Genomic DNA, 15,239 nt, shown 5'->3' with positions numbered 1-15,239 from the left:
ATCTACAATAGTCAAACACATAGAAGCAGAGAAAATGGCAGTTGCCAGGGGCATCAGGAAGGAGAAATGGGGAGTTGCTATTCAATGAGTGTAAGGTTTCAATTATCCAAGATGAGTAAGTTTTAGAGATCTGCTTGACAACACTGTGCCTATAGTTAACAATACTATACTGTACACTTAAAAAATTTAAAAGGTAGATTTTATGTTAAGGTACAAAGTATTCTTACCACAATAATAATAATAATAATAATAATAATAATAATAATAATAATAAAGCTCTCTGGCTTCTCACTTTGTGCAAAAGGAAAAGCCGATCTTCATATTGGCCTCCAAGGGCCTTCATATTGGCCCCTCTGCCTCATCTCTTACTGCTTCCTCCCTCCTGGCACTGAGCCACATGGACCCCGACTGTCCCTTGGATGTATAGGGTCAGCTTCCACTTCATGGCCCTTGCATTTTTGTTCCTTCTCCCTGGGGCATCCTTCTTTTCTGGATCTCTCCATGGTTCTCCCCCTTACTTCTTTAGGTCTCTGCTCAAATGCTATCTTCTCATCAACCCTTCCTTTACTTCCCTAAAACTGCATGCACACTTACACACTCATGCGTGCAAACACACATGCACACTCATACACACATACTACCTATACCCCCTATTACTCTCCTTTGCTTTATATTTATCTACATAAAAGATCCCTTTTTGCCATATTCTATCATCTGCCTATTGACTGGTTTGTGTTTGTTCTCTCCACTGGAACTACAGTATACGCTCCATACCAGTGGGTGGCATTTCTCTGTTTCATTTATCAGTGTATCTCCAGCTCTTGAAATAGTACCTAGCACACAGTAGATACTCAGTAATTGTTTGATAGATGAAGCAATTGAAAATGAACAAAACTGGCATTCTGGTTTTTACCTCAGTCTTGTGAGTCTTATGAGCATGAGAAAAATCATCTTATAACTCAACTACACAAGCACTAACAAAATAGTTTCTGTACCTTCAAACTCAGCCAGAACCAGACATGAATCATAGAGACTCCACTGCTAAGCCCAGTCTCTGACATCTTTCTCTGACTTCCATGGGAACAATGTATAATCTTTGTTCTTTTGGCAGCCAGCACCTCCTCCAGCCCTGAAAGAGTGCTAAGGCTAACCTGAAACATGAGGAACAAGGAGATCATTTGGATCTTTGAGTGCACGGATGTATACTGGGCCTGTGGGAAGGAAGGAACTGTGTGAGTGCTGCACTGTGGAGATCTACAGCTTTGCAGTTCTGAGAAAATGACTCAGAAACCAGTCAGAAGAAAAATATCGGCTGAGGCTAGTCCTTCCAATTAATTTATTTTCTAAAGGTAACTCACAGTGGAGAAACCTGGCAAACACACTCAGTGAAGGCTAACATCCCCAGTGATGTCACGCAGCTATCATGTACCCCTGACAGGATGTGACAAGAAGAATGCTTCACCTCTGGGGTATTCTTTCCAAAAGCTAATCCTGGTCTAACCATGAGCAAAACACTAGACAAACCCAGACTAGAGATACTCTGCAGAATACCTGGCCAGAGCTCTGTCAGGGTTGTGAAAAGCAAGGCCAGACTGAGAAACTGTCACGATGGGTGGTGACTGAATGTATGTGGTGTCTCGGCTGGGATGGCTGCACCAGAAAGAGGTCATAGGAAAACTGGCACATGAATTATATACACTTGCTAAAGTCACCAAAGCAAGTAGCACCTTGAAAGCCAGCCCCCAGGGACAGCAAAGCGAAAAGCAGAAGCTGCTTGTGTTTAAGTTTTCCAGTATACCTCTGAGAGACCTGACGGCTTGGCTTGTGCATGAGATTGTGCTCTCGGACCTGGTCCTCCTTTGGTTCCCTTTTGGACCACTTCCTAGCTCTGTCTCGTTTCCAGGGCTACATCTTGCCTTCCTTCCAGACCACAAACACACTCTCGGCTGCTCTCAAGATTGAAAATTGTAATTTCTTCAGCCCTCAGATGTGAATGAACACATTGGCTCTCTCGTCAGTGTTGCAGCTGATCACTTGTGTTGACCCTTACTCATTGTGCACTGTGACAGCCACAGACGGAGCCTGAGTATGCCTCTGCTGCACATATCTCAGAACAGCACAAATGGGAAAATAAAATTCAAACACATATATGAGCGTGTCCTGAACTGCCCCCATTTCTGTCTTCTACGTTCATGTCACCATGAGGGACACCAAGATGCTCCTGCCTTGCTCCCTCATACATACAGCTTGTGGCATCAGGCTGGATAGCTTCCCTTGGCCACTTTTTCTGGGATTTCCATGGTTCATTGATGCTGTGAAACCAGCAGGCCATGTATGACATCCACCAACATCCCACGTCCACCCAGCAAGGTCATCTTATCAGGGACTTCAAACCTGGGTCCAGAGACTATGGCAGCCTCCATGGGCCCATAAGGGTAGGAATCAGGCAGGCCCTGAGAATAGTGAGGCAATTTTGGGAAGACAAGAGGGTGGAGTATGTTGAAGGGAAAGGAGCTTCTGGTTAGAAGCTATAGGGAGAAGCAAGGGCTTGACTTGCTCAGTCAAACAATACCAGTAAGTCACAATATGATAGATTTGAGTCATCAAAGTTTAAGGAACATCCAAAACTTGATCAGATGATGAGAAGGAGCCTTTTCAAGGCTGAAAACTTCCTTCATGTCTTGCTACATTCTCTTTTTCAGTAAAGTTTAATACCTGGGACATTCAGATTTCCTGCCCTTTCTTCCTAATTTCCTTATTTTATAAAATAGCATCAATATCCATGTAGTTGCCAGAGCTGACGATTAAGGAAGCTCTGGTATCACCTTTCTCAGGTCATCACTGGTGACTGTCAGTACCACCCCCTGGATACTTTCCAAATTCACTCCCTGATCAGCCCCACCTGGACAACAGCCTCCACCTCCTGCTTAGTCCCTTCTGTTGTCAGGAAGGACTTTCTGAAATCCAATGACAGGCCACTCACACCCCACAGACTGTTTAGGCCCTCCAATGTTTTAGGTGAGGTCTACACATTAGTATGAGCCCAGTGCTCTTCACCACTGTGTCTGGCCCCCAGCAACCCTCCACAAGGCTCTCTTTTAGGCTGCAGGGAAGCCCCCCACCTTCTCGGGGCACCCAGCACCCTTCTCTACTCTGCTCCTTCTGCCAGGAGGGCTTGCTGACTCTTACCTGTTACTCAAGACTTGCCTCAAAGGCTGTCTCCTGTGAGACCTTGTAGGGCACACCCAGGGGCAGTTAGTTATGATCTCCCATGTATTTGATCCTCTGGGGCACTACCCTATTTTATTCTAATACTTTGTCTTATGGTAAACTTCTAAAAGGCAGAGACTCCGTGCTTGATGTCTTGTGCATCACAGCTGCTCAAAAAAATGTTGTAGCATCGATGAATGTGATAGATGAGTGTATGTGCCACTGGGCCAGGATAACAACTTCCACACAGTTCTTAACTGGGGACACTGGTTCTAACACCACCATAGTTTTGCAAAGGTTTCTCCCTACTGGGTGAAGCTGGGAAGCTGGTCACCTGAAATTGAAAGGCTGGAGTGTCACTGGGCTGGGAGCTGTCAGGGAGCCCTGTAGTGGCCTCCTGTGATCAAAACTATTGTGATGTGCTGGCCTTACTGGGGGTAGGGGTACTCGTACTGCTATTTGCTAGAGTATTTGAGGAACTAGTGCTGGGACAAGACTCCATGTCAAAGAAGATAATATGGTGTTGGGTTAAACTGGTGTATTTACTGTAGAACTTTGGAGCCTTTAATATCCTATAGACAAGAGTGGGGCAGTCAGAGGAGTTTCCCAAACACATCTTACCATCGAGCCCTCAGGCACTCACTGTGGAATCCACTTTGGGAAATACTGGCCCAAATTGGTGGATTTTTACTGAATGGCTGACAAAGGACCTAGAACAAAGTTTTTGCTTAATCACTCATCATGGTCACTCTGAAATATGTCAATCATCAGAATCAAACACTGTCTTTCTCAGAAAGACCAGAAGAAAAAGAACATCTTTATGCAAGGAAAGACTTTTATTCAGAATAAGCATTAGCAAAATGAAGGTAGGTGCCTCATAATGCAGGGCCACAGAGTACTCAGAAAGAGATTAGAAAATCATTACAAAACTTTGCTACAGATTAAAATAAACTTGAAACCACAATCATTGGCTATAAAATGCCGCTGTATGGAATCTCTAAAAATAAAAGGTGAAAATCTTCAGACGATTTGTTCTCTTGCTTGCCCAAGTTGCAGGGAGCCAACAGCCCTCAGATTCCAGTGCAGCTGTGACACCCAAGGCCAGGGAGTGATCAGAGGACCTCTCAGCCCCACCGCTGTGGCCCCACCATTGAATCTGCATGAAGACCACCTGGCCTCCAGGTTCAATTAAGTGCTTGTGATTCTCCCAATGAGGACTCCCAATAACGAAGGATGGGAGCTCAGCAGGAAGCTTTACTGGGACTGCATCTGCCTCTTCAACTTGGCCAGTCTCAGGAGACACTCGTCCCTCCACTGCCTTCTGGCGCCTAAGTGCTCTGGGTCATCAGGAACATTCACACACATGGCCTGGGAATAGGAAACAAAATGAAACAAAAAGAAAAGGAAAAGAAAGAAATAGAAAGAAAAAAAACCAGAGCATGAAGAGAAATTAATTTACCGGGAGAGTAATTGTCCCTATTTATGCAAACTGTGACTTTGCTTTCAAAGACCAAAGAAGCTTAGTACATCCTCAATTAACATTAACTTTCCAAATTCACAGAAGGCTATTGCTCCTCTAAGACAATCAAGGTAAGCTCCCAGTTCATTGGTCATACTGCTCTTGGGTCTGCTATGACCACAATGGAACTGTGGACAGGCAAAGGTAGGAGTGAGGAATAATCAAAGTCAAGGGCAAAGACTCTGGCTGCAAATAAAACCTCACCAGTGACCCAGTGCTTCAGCTCAGCTAACACAATCCTCTACAATGAATCTACATACCTGGTGAACTTTTTCAGTGGTGGCCCTGGAAAAGTCTGGAATGGGCCCAAAAGTCTTCAGGACACGTTTCATGCCTTCCCTGTATCTGTCACAGTAGTTTAACATACCTGAAATCATATGAAAACACGTATCCACAATATCAGCAAGAATGCTATATAACTCCAAACTAGGACATCCGTCTAGAGGGTCTCACCCTAGGTCAGATTAATGACATTCTTTTCCTCCTGTGGCTGAAGAAGGCCAGGGGAGCGTCCACCTTGGTCAGCTGGTGTTGGGGCATGAGGACCCTCACCAGTGCTACCATTCAATCTTCCTCTCAAATCCTAAAATCCTAAAAGAATGATGGGACCTGGGGCCTCTGTCAGGTTGGCCCGTGTTCCTGCACTGTTTAGTATCACATTACGTCCTATTTTCATCAAAAATATCTCCTTTGATAATGTGTCTATAAGGTCCCCGGTGCAAATGGCCTATCCCTGGCTATGCCGCTCTGCTGTGCTTCTGCAGCTTCGGGGCCCTGGGGAAGCCAGTGTCTTGGATCCTAAAATAGGGCCCTAGGATTGTGATGTGAAACATGAAGAAGAGGCTTATGCTGAGGGGCAAGGTAGGGAGAAGCGTGGTAACTCAGAAGCAGGCGGACTACATGAGGCTGAAGCTCATACTTCTGTTAGAACTAGAGGTGCACCGAGAGGAACACCAGCCAGGCTGCCTCGTCCCCCACCCGGGGCAGGCTTGCCCTGGCCCGCTCTGCCCAGCAGACAGCGGAGCTCCTCCGGGACTTGTCCCCCGCCCCAGCCCCAGGAGGCAGCTGAGGCTGGGCCAGTGCGGGCGTGCACTTGGGCATGAGTCAGATGGGCAGCTGGACCCAGGTACGTGGAGGCATCAGCCCAAGTCTTGGGCCCCCTGAGGATGGGGGCTGAGCCTCTCACTGCTCTCCCTTTGGCCCATTTCCAACATTTTTCAAGACCAGAAAGACTCAGCAGTCGGTCAGTCAGGCTAAAAAGATAACCAGGGAGCAAATGAAACCGTAGAATTTACAGAGATCCCAGAGTTTGGCTCTCACCTATTCCACAAAAACTGTATGATTAACTCAAAATAAAAATGACCAGCAAGGGATATCCTTTTTAAAAAAACCAAAAACCAAAAAACGGCCTTTTTGGAGTTTAGTTTTGGTGGACCTACACTGATATGAAAGCCTAAAAAAAATCACTTGGTGTTAATTTTATTTGGCTCAGGTGGTTTTCTTTCTCTTCCAGTGTGCTAAAATTGTATCCAATTCCCTCTTAGAAGAGAAACCGTTTTTGAAGGGTAAACATTTCAAACTTACCAACTTTCCTGACGTTAGCACCTACCATTAAGTGGTGGATACTCTTTTTAACATAAGGAGTTTCAAAAAAAAAAAAAAAAGTTCTGTCTCAAGTGTAACTTGCAAACTCAGAATTTGGAAATGCTCCCTGTTCCAGCACTGGCTAGTACCCTGAAGGGCTTAGCATGTCTGGAACACAGAAAACAACCTATACATTTGTTTCCTTCTGGAAATTAAATATTTACTTCACTGTATCCATTTGTTTATTTATTCGAACGAAAGGTGATAAAATCTAGACACAAATACGGTTTATTCCTTTTGTGGGAGCAGAGACACAAGAATTGGGTAAATTATAAAGACGTGAAATGAGAAGAAAACAGGAAGAATCACTGTAGCTGTGCATTCCTCGCTTGTGCTGCCAGCAGAAGCTCCACGGATCCCCTCTCGGGAACCAACCGCACCTCCCGCGCCTACGTGACCAGCAATAAACCACAGGATTCAATTCACACACCACATTTCACTTCTGGGTTATTTTCCGTCTTCTGAATATGACGTGTTCACCTTTCACTGTCCCTGTGAAGTCAGTTTTAATCTCCTCAGGGCTTTCTATAACTTTTTTCCCTGCTGCCTTTTATAAAATCAGCCGTTTTAAAGAGCATTATATTTCTTCAAAATAGAATACAATGTGGTTAAAATCCTTACAGTACAATTCATAACTTCTCCCACCTGTTTGGGAAACCAATTATAATTTCACTCTAACATAACACTTTCTATAACACGCACTCAGGTTCTTGGGATAAATGGCCCTGTTGTTTGTGGTGAAGCTAAGGACCCAATAGAGTAGGTGTGTGCAGACCCTCGAGCTTCCCCTGTAGAGGAGCCTGGCTCCCTGAGGAGGGCTCTCCCACATGCCCAAAATACAAGTTCGTGGGGACTTACAGTCAAGATCTGTGCCGTGTCCCACTGTTTACAGAGTTCCAGTACATTTATCAGTTACTGTTATTTGTAACATTTCCTCTTCCATCAGAGAACTATTAAAAGGAGGATTCGACTTTATTTCCAACAATAATTTTGGCTTCTCCACACTGTGAAAGGATTGAGTGGCAATTATTACACAACACCAGTTTCACTGGAAATGTCAAGGAAAAGAAACCACCTTTTATCCTGCTAGTCTGTCTTTCCCTTATATTACTATGAAATTTGGTCTTTACTTCTAATTTTTTTCTTCTATACTTTCTTGCCCCCTGCCCCCCAAACTCACTAGAGCTTAGCTTTTTAGAAGACTTTTGAATCAAATTTCTTAAGAGATGTTCCTATGGAATGAGGAAAAATGGAGAAAAGAATGGATTCTCATGAAATTAAACTTAGTTTATCATGCTATTTTCTAACTTGGAAGTCTTTCGTGGTGAGCCCTCAAAGGCAAGATGGTGTGATTTCCTGAACCTTCAGCATAACCATGGTGGGTGAATAGGCAGAGAGCCTTCCTCCGTTTGCATGTGTGCAGCAGGCACGTAGCCCCGTTGCTACCTGTGGAAACAGCGCCGTGACATGCTCTGGGTGTTCAGTTTCTTGGAGAGCCCTAACTACCGCTACCCACACCAGAGGAGTCTAGTTTTCACATAGCCTATGAACCCACATCTACATGAGTTCACCTGCTTTTAAGAGACAGAGTTTCACAGAACTTATTGAGGAAGATCAAAGAGGCCCCAAAGCACAGAGCAGCATTACCTAATTCCTACCTGTGTGAGTGAGACCTCACCTGAGGTCAGGGAAGCAGGTGGAGAGAGAAACCTACCTGGGTCCCCTTAACTCTTGAAAGTCCCCACTCTAGCAGCTCACCCGTTTCATTGAAAAGAACAGCTCCATGTAAATGAGCCAAACCCACCAAGTAGGCATATTGATTAGAAAAAAGAGAGAGAGAAGCATCTACACACAGGAGGAAATTTTATGAGGCAGGATGGTAAAAATTGACTTCCACTGGAGGTGATTTCCAGAGGCTGTCAGATTCCGAGACCATCATTCCCTAGGTAGAGGTAAACCCAGGAGGTGTCCAAAGAGCTGCCAGGTATAAAACAGAGCAGTTTCCTGATGAACTAATAGTCTAAAAGCTTAGCAAAGAAACAAACCAAATAGTTAAAGTCTGGAGATATGGCCATTCTGTTGCAAAAATGTCCTAATGTTTAATCATTCCATTTTTCGTCTGGGGAGAGTTAAAAAACTCTAAGTGAATTAAGAAAACAAGACCACACTCTGTATGAATATAACACACTGATCAAGGGACTTCACCTGTGCCAGCCATCGATTTGGTTTAATTCTCATCTGGTTTAATTCTCACGGCACCCTTGTTGCCATCCCCATTTTACTGGTGGGGGAACTCACCTGCACAAAGCTAGTTAGCTTGGAAGGCAGGGAGGGAACCAGGCTGACTGGCTCCGCCAACCAGATCCCCCATTCTGAGAGCTTGTCCTAGAGGGGGGTTGCCTTTGAAAAGCAGCCAAAAGGCAAAGTAAGCATGCTGGCCTCTTATTTTTCAGGTGCCATTTTATGAGATTAAAAACAAATCCTAAAATATTTTGACCACTTGGAGGTAAACTGTAGCTTTAAGACTAATAACCAGCCTTAACCTGAGACGCTGACTTTATGAAAACAACTTCAGAAAAAAAAGAATTCTTCCCCTGCAATCTTGAGATATTCTGGACGCCACCATGAAGAATAATGAACATTTCCACTGGCTCAAGCCACATCTTATAATAGTCTTATTCTAGTCTCTGGAATGCTCTGAAGTTGAAAACTACATCTGTCCATCATTATCATATTAAGCCAATTAGGTGTTCTTATCATATTTACTTTGTTTGAAAAATTATTACAGGCCTCCTTCCTGTCTGCCGCACTATTTGGCTCTTGAGTTTCTGGTTTCATTGGCTTCTGTTTCTATTTGTTTGAGAATCAAAGCTGCTCTCAGTTGTCTCCCTATTGATGTCTCATGATACCTGAATTATCTCATTTTTCTGAAGAAAAAATTGTAAAAAGAGAAAAACATGGTGGTTATTGAACAAGGTCTCTATATATGTCAAATGTTGAATAGGTTTGCCACTTTTAAGGTACTGGCTAAAAAAGCATTTGAAATTCTCCAATACTTTTTTTTTTTAATTTATTTTTTATTGGTGTTCAATTTACTAACATACAGAATAACCCCCAGTGCCCATCACCCATTCACTCCCACCCCCCGCCCTTCTCCCCTTCCACCACCCCTAGTTCGTTTCCCAGAGTTAGCAGTCTTTACGTTCTGTCTCCCTTTCTGATATTTCCCACACATTTCTTCTCTCCAATACTTTATTTTAATGATACTTCAAAACTCCTATTCCACTTTTATGAGGGCCTCTGTCTTTACATTATCTTCCTGTATTCGATCATTGTCCCACCACAGAAGTGATATGCTCCTGCTAGGAAAGTCCTCTATTCCCCCAGTGCCTCTTGGCCATGCGCAGTTTTGAGGAAGAGTCAAGTCAGTTACTGAACCGCATCATCTGCATTACACACATGACCAATCCACTCAAGCCACCATACATGTACCTGCAAGAAGACGACTGCTAAAAACTGCCTTGACTTATTCATCAGAAATTCTATTTCATTAACTACTGTGGCAAAAATTAAACTATTACCAAAACATTGTGGAATTATAAAATCTCACTCAAACAGACTCCCAGAGGTCACTTATTCCAACTTCCCACTTCATTACAGGTATCTCTACTCCGTATCTCTGCTCCATATCTAAACATCCTGACTGGTGGGCAACCAGCCCTCAGCGGCTCTGAATATTCATCCACTTGTAGCATGGCCCGCCCCCTCAAATTCAGCTCCAGTTATTAGAAACTTCCTGCGGTGTACTGAACCCAAACCTGTCTGCCTAACACATCCACTCTTTCAATCTGGTTCCACCCCCACAAAAGACATGGACAGACAGGCGCATGTGCATGTGCGCGTGCACACACACACACACACTCTCTCTCTCTCTCTCTCTCCTCTGGTCACCTTCTTCAGGATAAGCTCCAATTTCTCAACACTTTGGTTCAACGTGGACCATGGAGCTGAAAACAATATTCCTATTCTCTTTCTACATGTTTTATAAGTTAATAATATAATTATTAAGATAATATGGCAATAATTGTAGAAAGTTACGACAACACAGAAAAGCAAAAAGGTAATAGAAGTTACTCATAACTCTCTTAATGTTGAAATTATAAGTAGTAATGACATTTAGGTGACATCATTCGTAGCTCTTAAAAATCTCAGTTTGGGGTAGGTTTTAGTGCTTGCTTTTCAAAAGGTGCCTTGTTTTTGAATTGTTTAAAATGTGACGGACAATTTCATTCTTGGAAGCTTCTCACCTTTCTCAACTTATCTTTCTGTTAGAGTCACTAGATCGTGGGCTTGTACCTACCTCCTCAAGCCCTTTGAAGTAGGCTTCCAGGGTAAATGACAGACCTGGCCTGAACTGCTGCCCTGAATTGTCCCTCCTCTACAGACCACCACCCTCCTGGCTTCCCAGCCTTCTGGAGGGGAATGTACAGCTCAGCAAGTCACACAGAGAAGCTGTTCATATTTAGGCAGAAGATATGTACAGCACAGGTGGTCACTTCACTGTCTTGCCTCTGTAAATAAGTGAATCATCTTTCTCAGGAAAACACAACTTTATCTTCTGTCAGGGTGGACGCCATGTGGCAAAGTCTCCATGATAACACCCTCATTTGTCTTTCTTTTCACCCCCACCTGAGTGCTCTCTACTACACAGAGTCCTGAGTTTCCAGGATTCCATGTGGCTTGTCATCTCAGGACACAGCAATCTGCCCCAGCCCTTATCTGTGGGTTACCAGGGCCGGCACTGTCTCTTTCATATGATCCTGTTTCTATTCAGTTTTGTGTGTGTGTGTGTGTGTGTGTGTGTGTGTTTTAAGGCAAAACTTAACTGTTTACAAACCCCATAAGAACACTCAACAGCACAAAATTTCCATCTTCGCCCCTATGGAAGCAAAGCCTACCTTCTGCATTGAGATGCATAGTTTCTAAGGGTCCGATGAATGCATACCGCATGCCCAGGCCATCTGACATGACAAGGTCAAGGTCACTCGGAGAAACTATTTCTTCCTGAATGGAGAAAATGGGGCAGCATACAGATGAGTCCTCTGGAAAGACAATTCTCTTGCCTTCATTTCAACCTAATCTCTTTAGAGTATGGTCCCAAAATACCCTCCAAAGTGCTGTAATAGAATTTTCATCAGACTTTTCACGACAAAACTATAACATATAAACAGATCCTGAAAAGAAAATATTTCGTGACATGGTCAAATACCAACTCACTTTCTCCTGTAATCCACCTGCCGCCTTATTGTGCCTACCCCCACTGTCTTCCCTTCTCTACTTTATAAGCTGTGTATCACTCACAGCTTTGGAGAGGGCAGGGGTAGAGGAGGATGGGAAGGGGGAGAAGTAAGAACCGGGTGTTGGTGAAAAAGTGCAAGAAGGACTTTCTATGTATTTGCCTGAGATCTGGATGCTAAGACCACGGCCAGCAAAAGAATGAAAGAGTCGTTCTCCAGGCTTTGCCTGCCTGCAAGCCCAGCCTTGTCCAGCGTTTAATGAGTTTGTAAAAATGACATTCTTTGATGAAATGCAGCTTAGAACTGTGTGTTGTTTGCAAGGTGGGGCCCTGGAATCTTCTGCAAATGTGAATTGCAAAGCAAGAGGCAAGTTGTTACGCATTCAGGTTAGATGTCAAGTTGGCCCTCTGTGTTACTTGGTTTGTTCTTTATACAGCCTCCACCTCACACTGATGCTGGAACGAGGAGGAATGCGTTAGCACATATTTGCGTGACCTGGTACTCCACTGCCGGTTCCTCGATGTCTAAAGATATGTTCACCTTGGGTACTTCAGCTCTCAGGAAGGCAGACATGGGGAAACCATCAGGTTTTCCCCTAAGTCTTCACTGGTCACACTGCTGGAATTACTGTTAAGTCTCCAATTCTTATTTCCTGAGTGGTTTCTTCCACAAACAGAGCACAGTTATAAGAGAGGTCTGCCTGACAGCTAGGCCAAGTCTGCCTTCTCTAAGAGACTACCAAGAGCGGCTGCACTGGCTGGCACCTCTTTCCTTGGCAGCCCCCCAGTGACTAGAGTCCCTGGGCAGAGGATGAAATGCTTTGCTGTGGAAATCTCATACCTGCCCCTACCCCCAGGGACACATCCACACATGGTGCCTCCACTTGGCCCCCATGAAGAGGCTCGGATGAGTGGCCCACCCTACTCGGCCTCTTACAGAGCAAATCCTTTACCTTTCCTTGAAAGGGCTATCCATCGTCCTACTGGAGAGGATGTCCATGTGGCAGAGGAAAGCTTTCATCGGAGGGCTTTACCAGGCCCTGTGGCCAACAGGGAAAGCCAGTTTGCCCTCCAGGCAGCCCAGGGAGGTCTAGGATAAGCTCTCTGGGCTCAAGAACTGGATGCTAGAGCTCCCCCTGCTGTCCGCTGTCCCTCCTCCTCTACGCCTCCTCCTCCATCTCTGGGGCTGCTGTGACATCTCGGCTTTCCAGACTTCCAAGCTACTCACAAGGTCCAGAGAAGAAGGGAATTTGTACCCTCTACCTCAGTCACCTGCATCAGCTGCTGAGGGAAGACATGCCAGTGCCTCAGGTCCATGGGATGTTGGGACCACCTCAGTGATGCTGAGGTGGAGGACCAGAAAGGGGGTGGAGCCAAACAACCAAGAAGACAGAGTCACCCATGAAGGGCTAGTACCATTTCGACATGACTGGGAAACTTTGAAAGAACCACTTTCTATCCATCTTTGTGTGTGTGAGAGATCAACAAAGATGCACACAGTAGTACCTAAGTGGTCTAGAGATTGAGAAAGCGCAAAAAAAAAAAAAAAAAAGAGAGAGAGAGAGAGAGAAAATGCACCCCGCCCCCTACCCACCAACACCACCAGGTCTGTCTTTCCAGTCGCATCCTCCTCCCTCCTCCCCAGAGGCAAACATCCAGGCTTTTGTTACAACCATTTCTCTACTTCTAAGATCTGCCATCTATGTTGACATTCTTAAACCATGGTTCGCTTTTTGCCTATTTTCATCTTCTTCAAAATGGACTCACACCATGCATTCTTTTGTGACTTGCTTCTTTCATTCATCTTTATGCTTTTAAGGTTCATTTGTGTTGTGTGTAGCTGTAGTCTGTCCACCCTTGTTGATGTATAAAATCATAGTTTACTTATCCATCCTACTGTTCATGCATATTTGGTAATGTTCTTATTTCTGGCTTGTGGGGTGCACATCCAGGAGGAGAACTGCTGTCCTGGGGCACTCATGTTCCAACTTTACTGGATAATGCTAGGTGCTCTCCAGAATGGCTGCACCCATCCATGCTCACTGCCTCCAGCACTGTAAGTGAGCACCCATCACTCTACAACCCTCCAAAACCTGATGGTATAACACTCGCAAAGTTCTGTTAGTCTGCTTGGCTATCATAATGCATTACTAGGTTTCCTATTTGTTCTAAGTCATCCCACCATACACTCATTTTGACTGCTAAGGAGAGTAAATTAATTTATCCAGTTTACTCAAGCACAAGATCCATGGTAATGTCCAGTACTAGCAAGAAACCAATTGTCAGGCATTCCTGCCTCCTTCTCCCTCCTCATCACGCTCTTAGGGCCGGAAGGGTGGCTTCTGGTCCTCTCCCCAGGCTGCCTAAAGGCACTTGCTGTGGCATTCCTGAACCCTGTGAGTTCTGGAATGTCTTGAAAGGCAGCCAGGCAGGGACTCTGCAGATGTTCCCTTGCCCTTGTCCTCCCTCAGGTTCCTGGTCAACATCCCAAACAGCCTGAAGTCTCCACACGGTGCTCAAACTGTAAAGGATACAAATATGGAAGTCATCCTACACTTACCATGCTATTTTTCTTGGCTCTCTTCTTCCATAATTGTGTTTGGTATGTTTAGAGCTGACTTCGAAGGATTTCAAAATACCCCAGAGGTGGGATGCCTGGGTGGCTCAGCAGTTGAGCGTCTGCCTTCAGTTCAGGGCGTGATCCCTGAATTCCAGGATTGAGTCCCACACTGGGCTCCCTATGAGGAGCCTGCTTCTCCCTCTGCCTATGTCTCTGCCTTCTCTCTGTGTCTTTCATGAATAAACACAAATCTTTAAAAAAAAATACACCAAAGGTGAGCCACCCAAGATCAGTAATTTTTGATCTATAAGTATGAGAGCTAATAGTGACCCTAACTAAATAAAACTTTAGAAGGATTCTCCCCACTATGTCACCACATGGGGAAGGAGCCACATTTTCCTCCAATTCCCAAATGTTCTCCCAAATGACCATCTATGTTTTGTCAGTTACTATTCAATTAACTGAACAAATGAGAAGAGGGTAAAGTTTTAATATCTTTACTTCCTAACTCCTCCTTCCTGCCCTATTTGGATTTTCTGAAGTAGATTCTCGTTTTTACCCAGATGTAAAGGCAGAGAAAAGAAACGGTCGTAAGTAGTAATTCAGTGGAGATGCTCACCAAGCCAGGTTTTGAGTTTACCCTCACCACACTCCGTACTGGAGCAAAGGTTCATGTTTTGGATTCTGCAGCTCAGGCTGCTCAAATTTGCTGTCAAGCTCCACTCTACCCAGATCCTTGGTGACATCTGCGGCCTCGATGCTATTATCAATAATAATATAATTGATAATCACAAGTGGCAGAAGAGCAGAAACAGGCACTTGAGTTGAACACATTGATCTGATCATCAATTCCTTGGAAACAGATCCTACACTACATGCTTGTTTGAAGACTGAAACCCTACCTGCTCCAGCATGTCTGTGGTTCAATGAATATTTATCAGTAGAAATATAAGTACTTCTTTCATTTTGTGGTAAAATTCTCAAGTCACACGTATAAAGAAAAGCCCCAA

The 15,239-nt window shown here is 44.5% G+C and overlaps 1 protein-coding gene across 1 annotated transcript in view; it reads right to left on the bottom strand.

Annotated features, from left to right (window-relative positions):
• Window positions 1-4,027: 4,027 nt before the first annotated feature.
• Window positions 4,028-15,239, bottom strand: part of CRYL1 (crystallin lambda 1) — a 151,841-nt gene continuing 140,629 nt past the window's right edge. The window contains exons 6-8 of the mRNA XM_077868490.1: window positions 11,332-11,437; window positions 4,990-5,096; window positions 4,028-4,578 (exon numbers count right to left, since the gene is read on the bottom strand). Of these exons, the coding sequence (XP_077724616.1) occupies window positions 4,465-4,578; window positions 4,990-5,096; window positions 11,332-11,437 (327 nt within the window). The 3' untranslated portion in view covers window positions 4,028-4,464. The remainder of the gene's footprint in view (window positions 4,579-4,989; window positions 5,097-11,331; window positions 11,438-15,239) is intronic.

Source organism: Canis aureus, chromosome 24 (assembly GCF_053574225.1).
Source record: "Canis aureus isolate CA01 chromosome 24, VMU_Caureus_v.1.0, whole genome shotgun sequence".
In the NCBI taxonomy this organism is placed as follows: Eukaryota; Metazoa; Chordata; class Mammalia; order Carnivora; family Canidae; genus Canis; species Canis aureus.
This window is presented reverse-complemented; position numbering and strand designations above follow the sequence as displayed.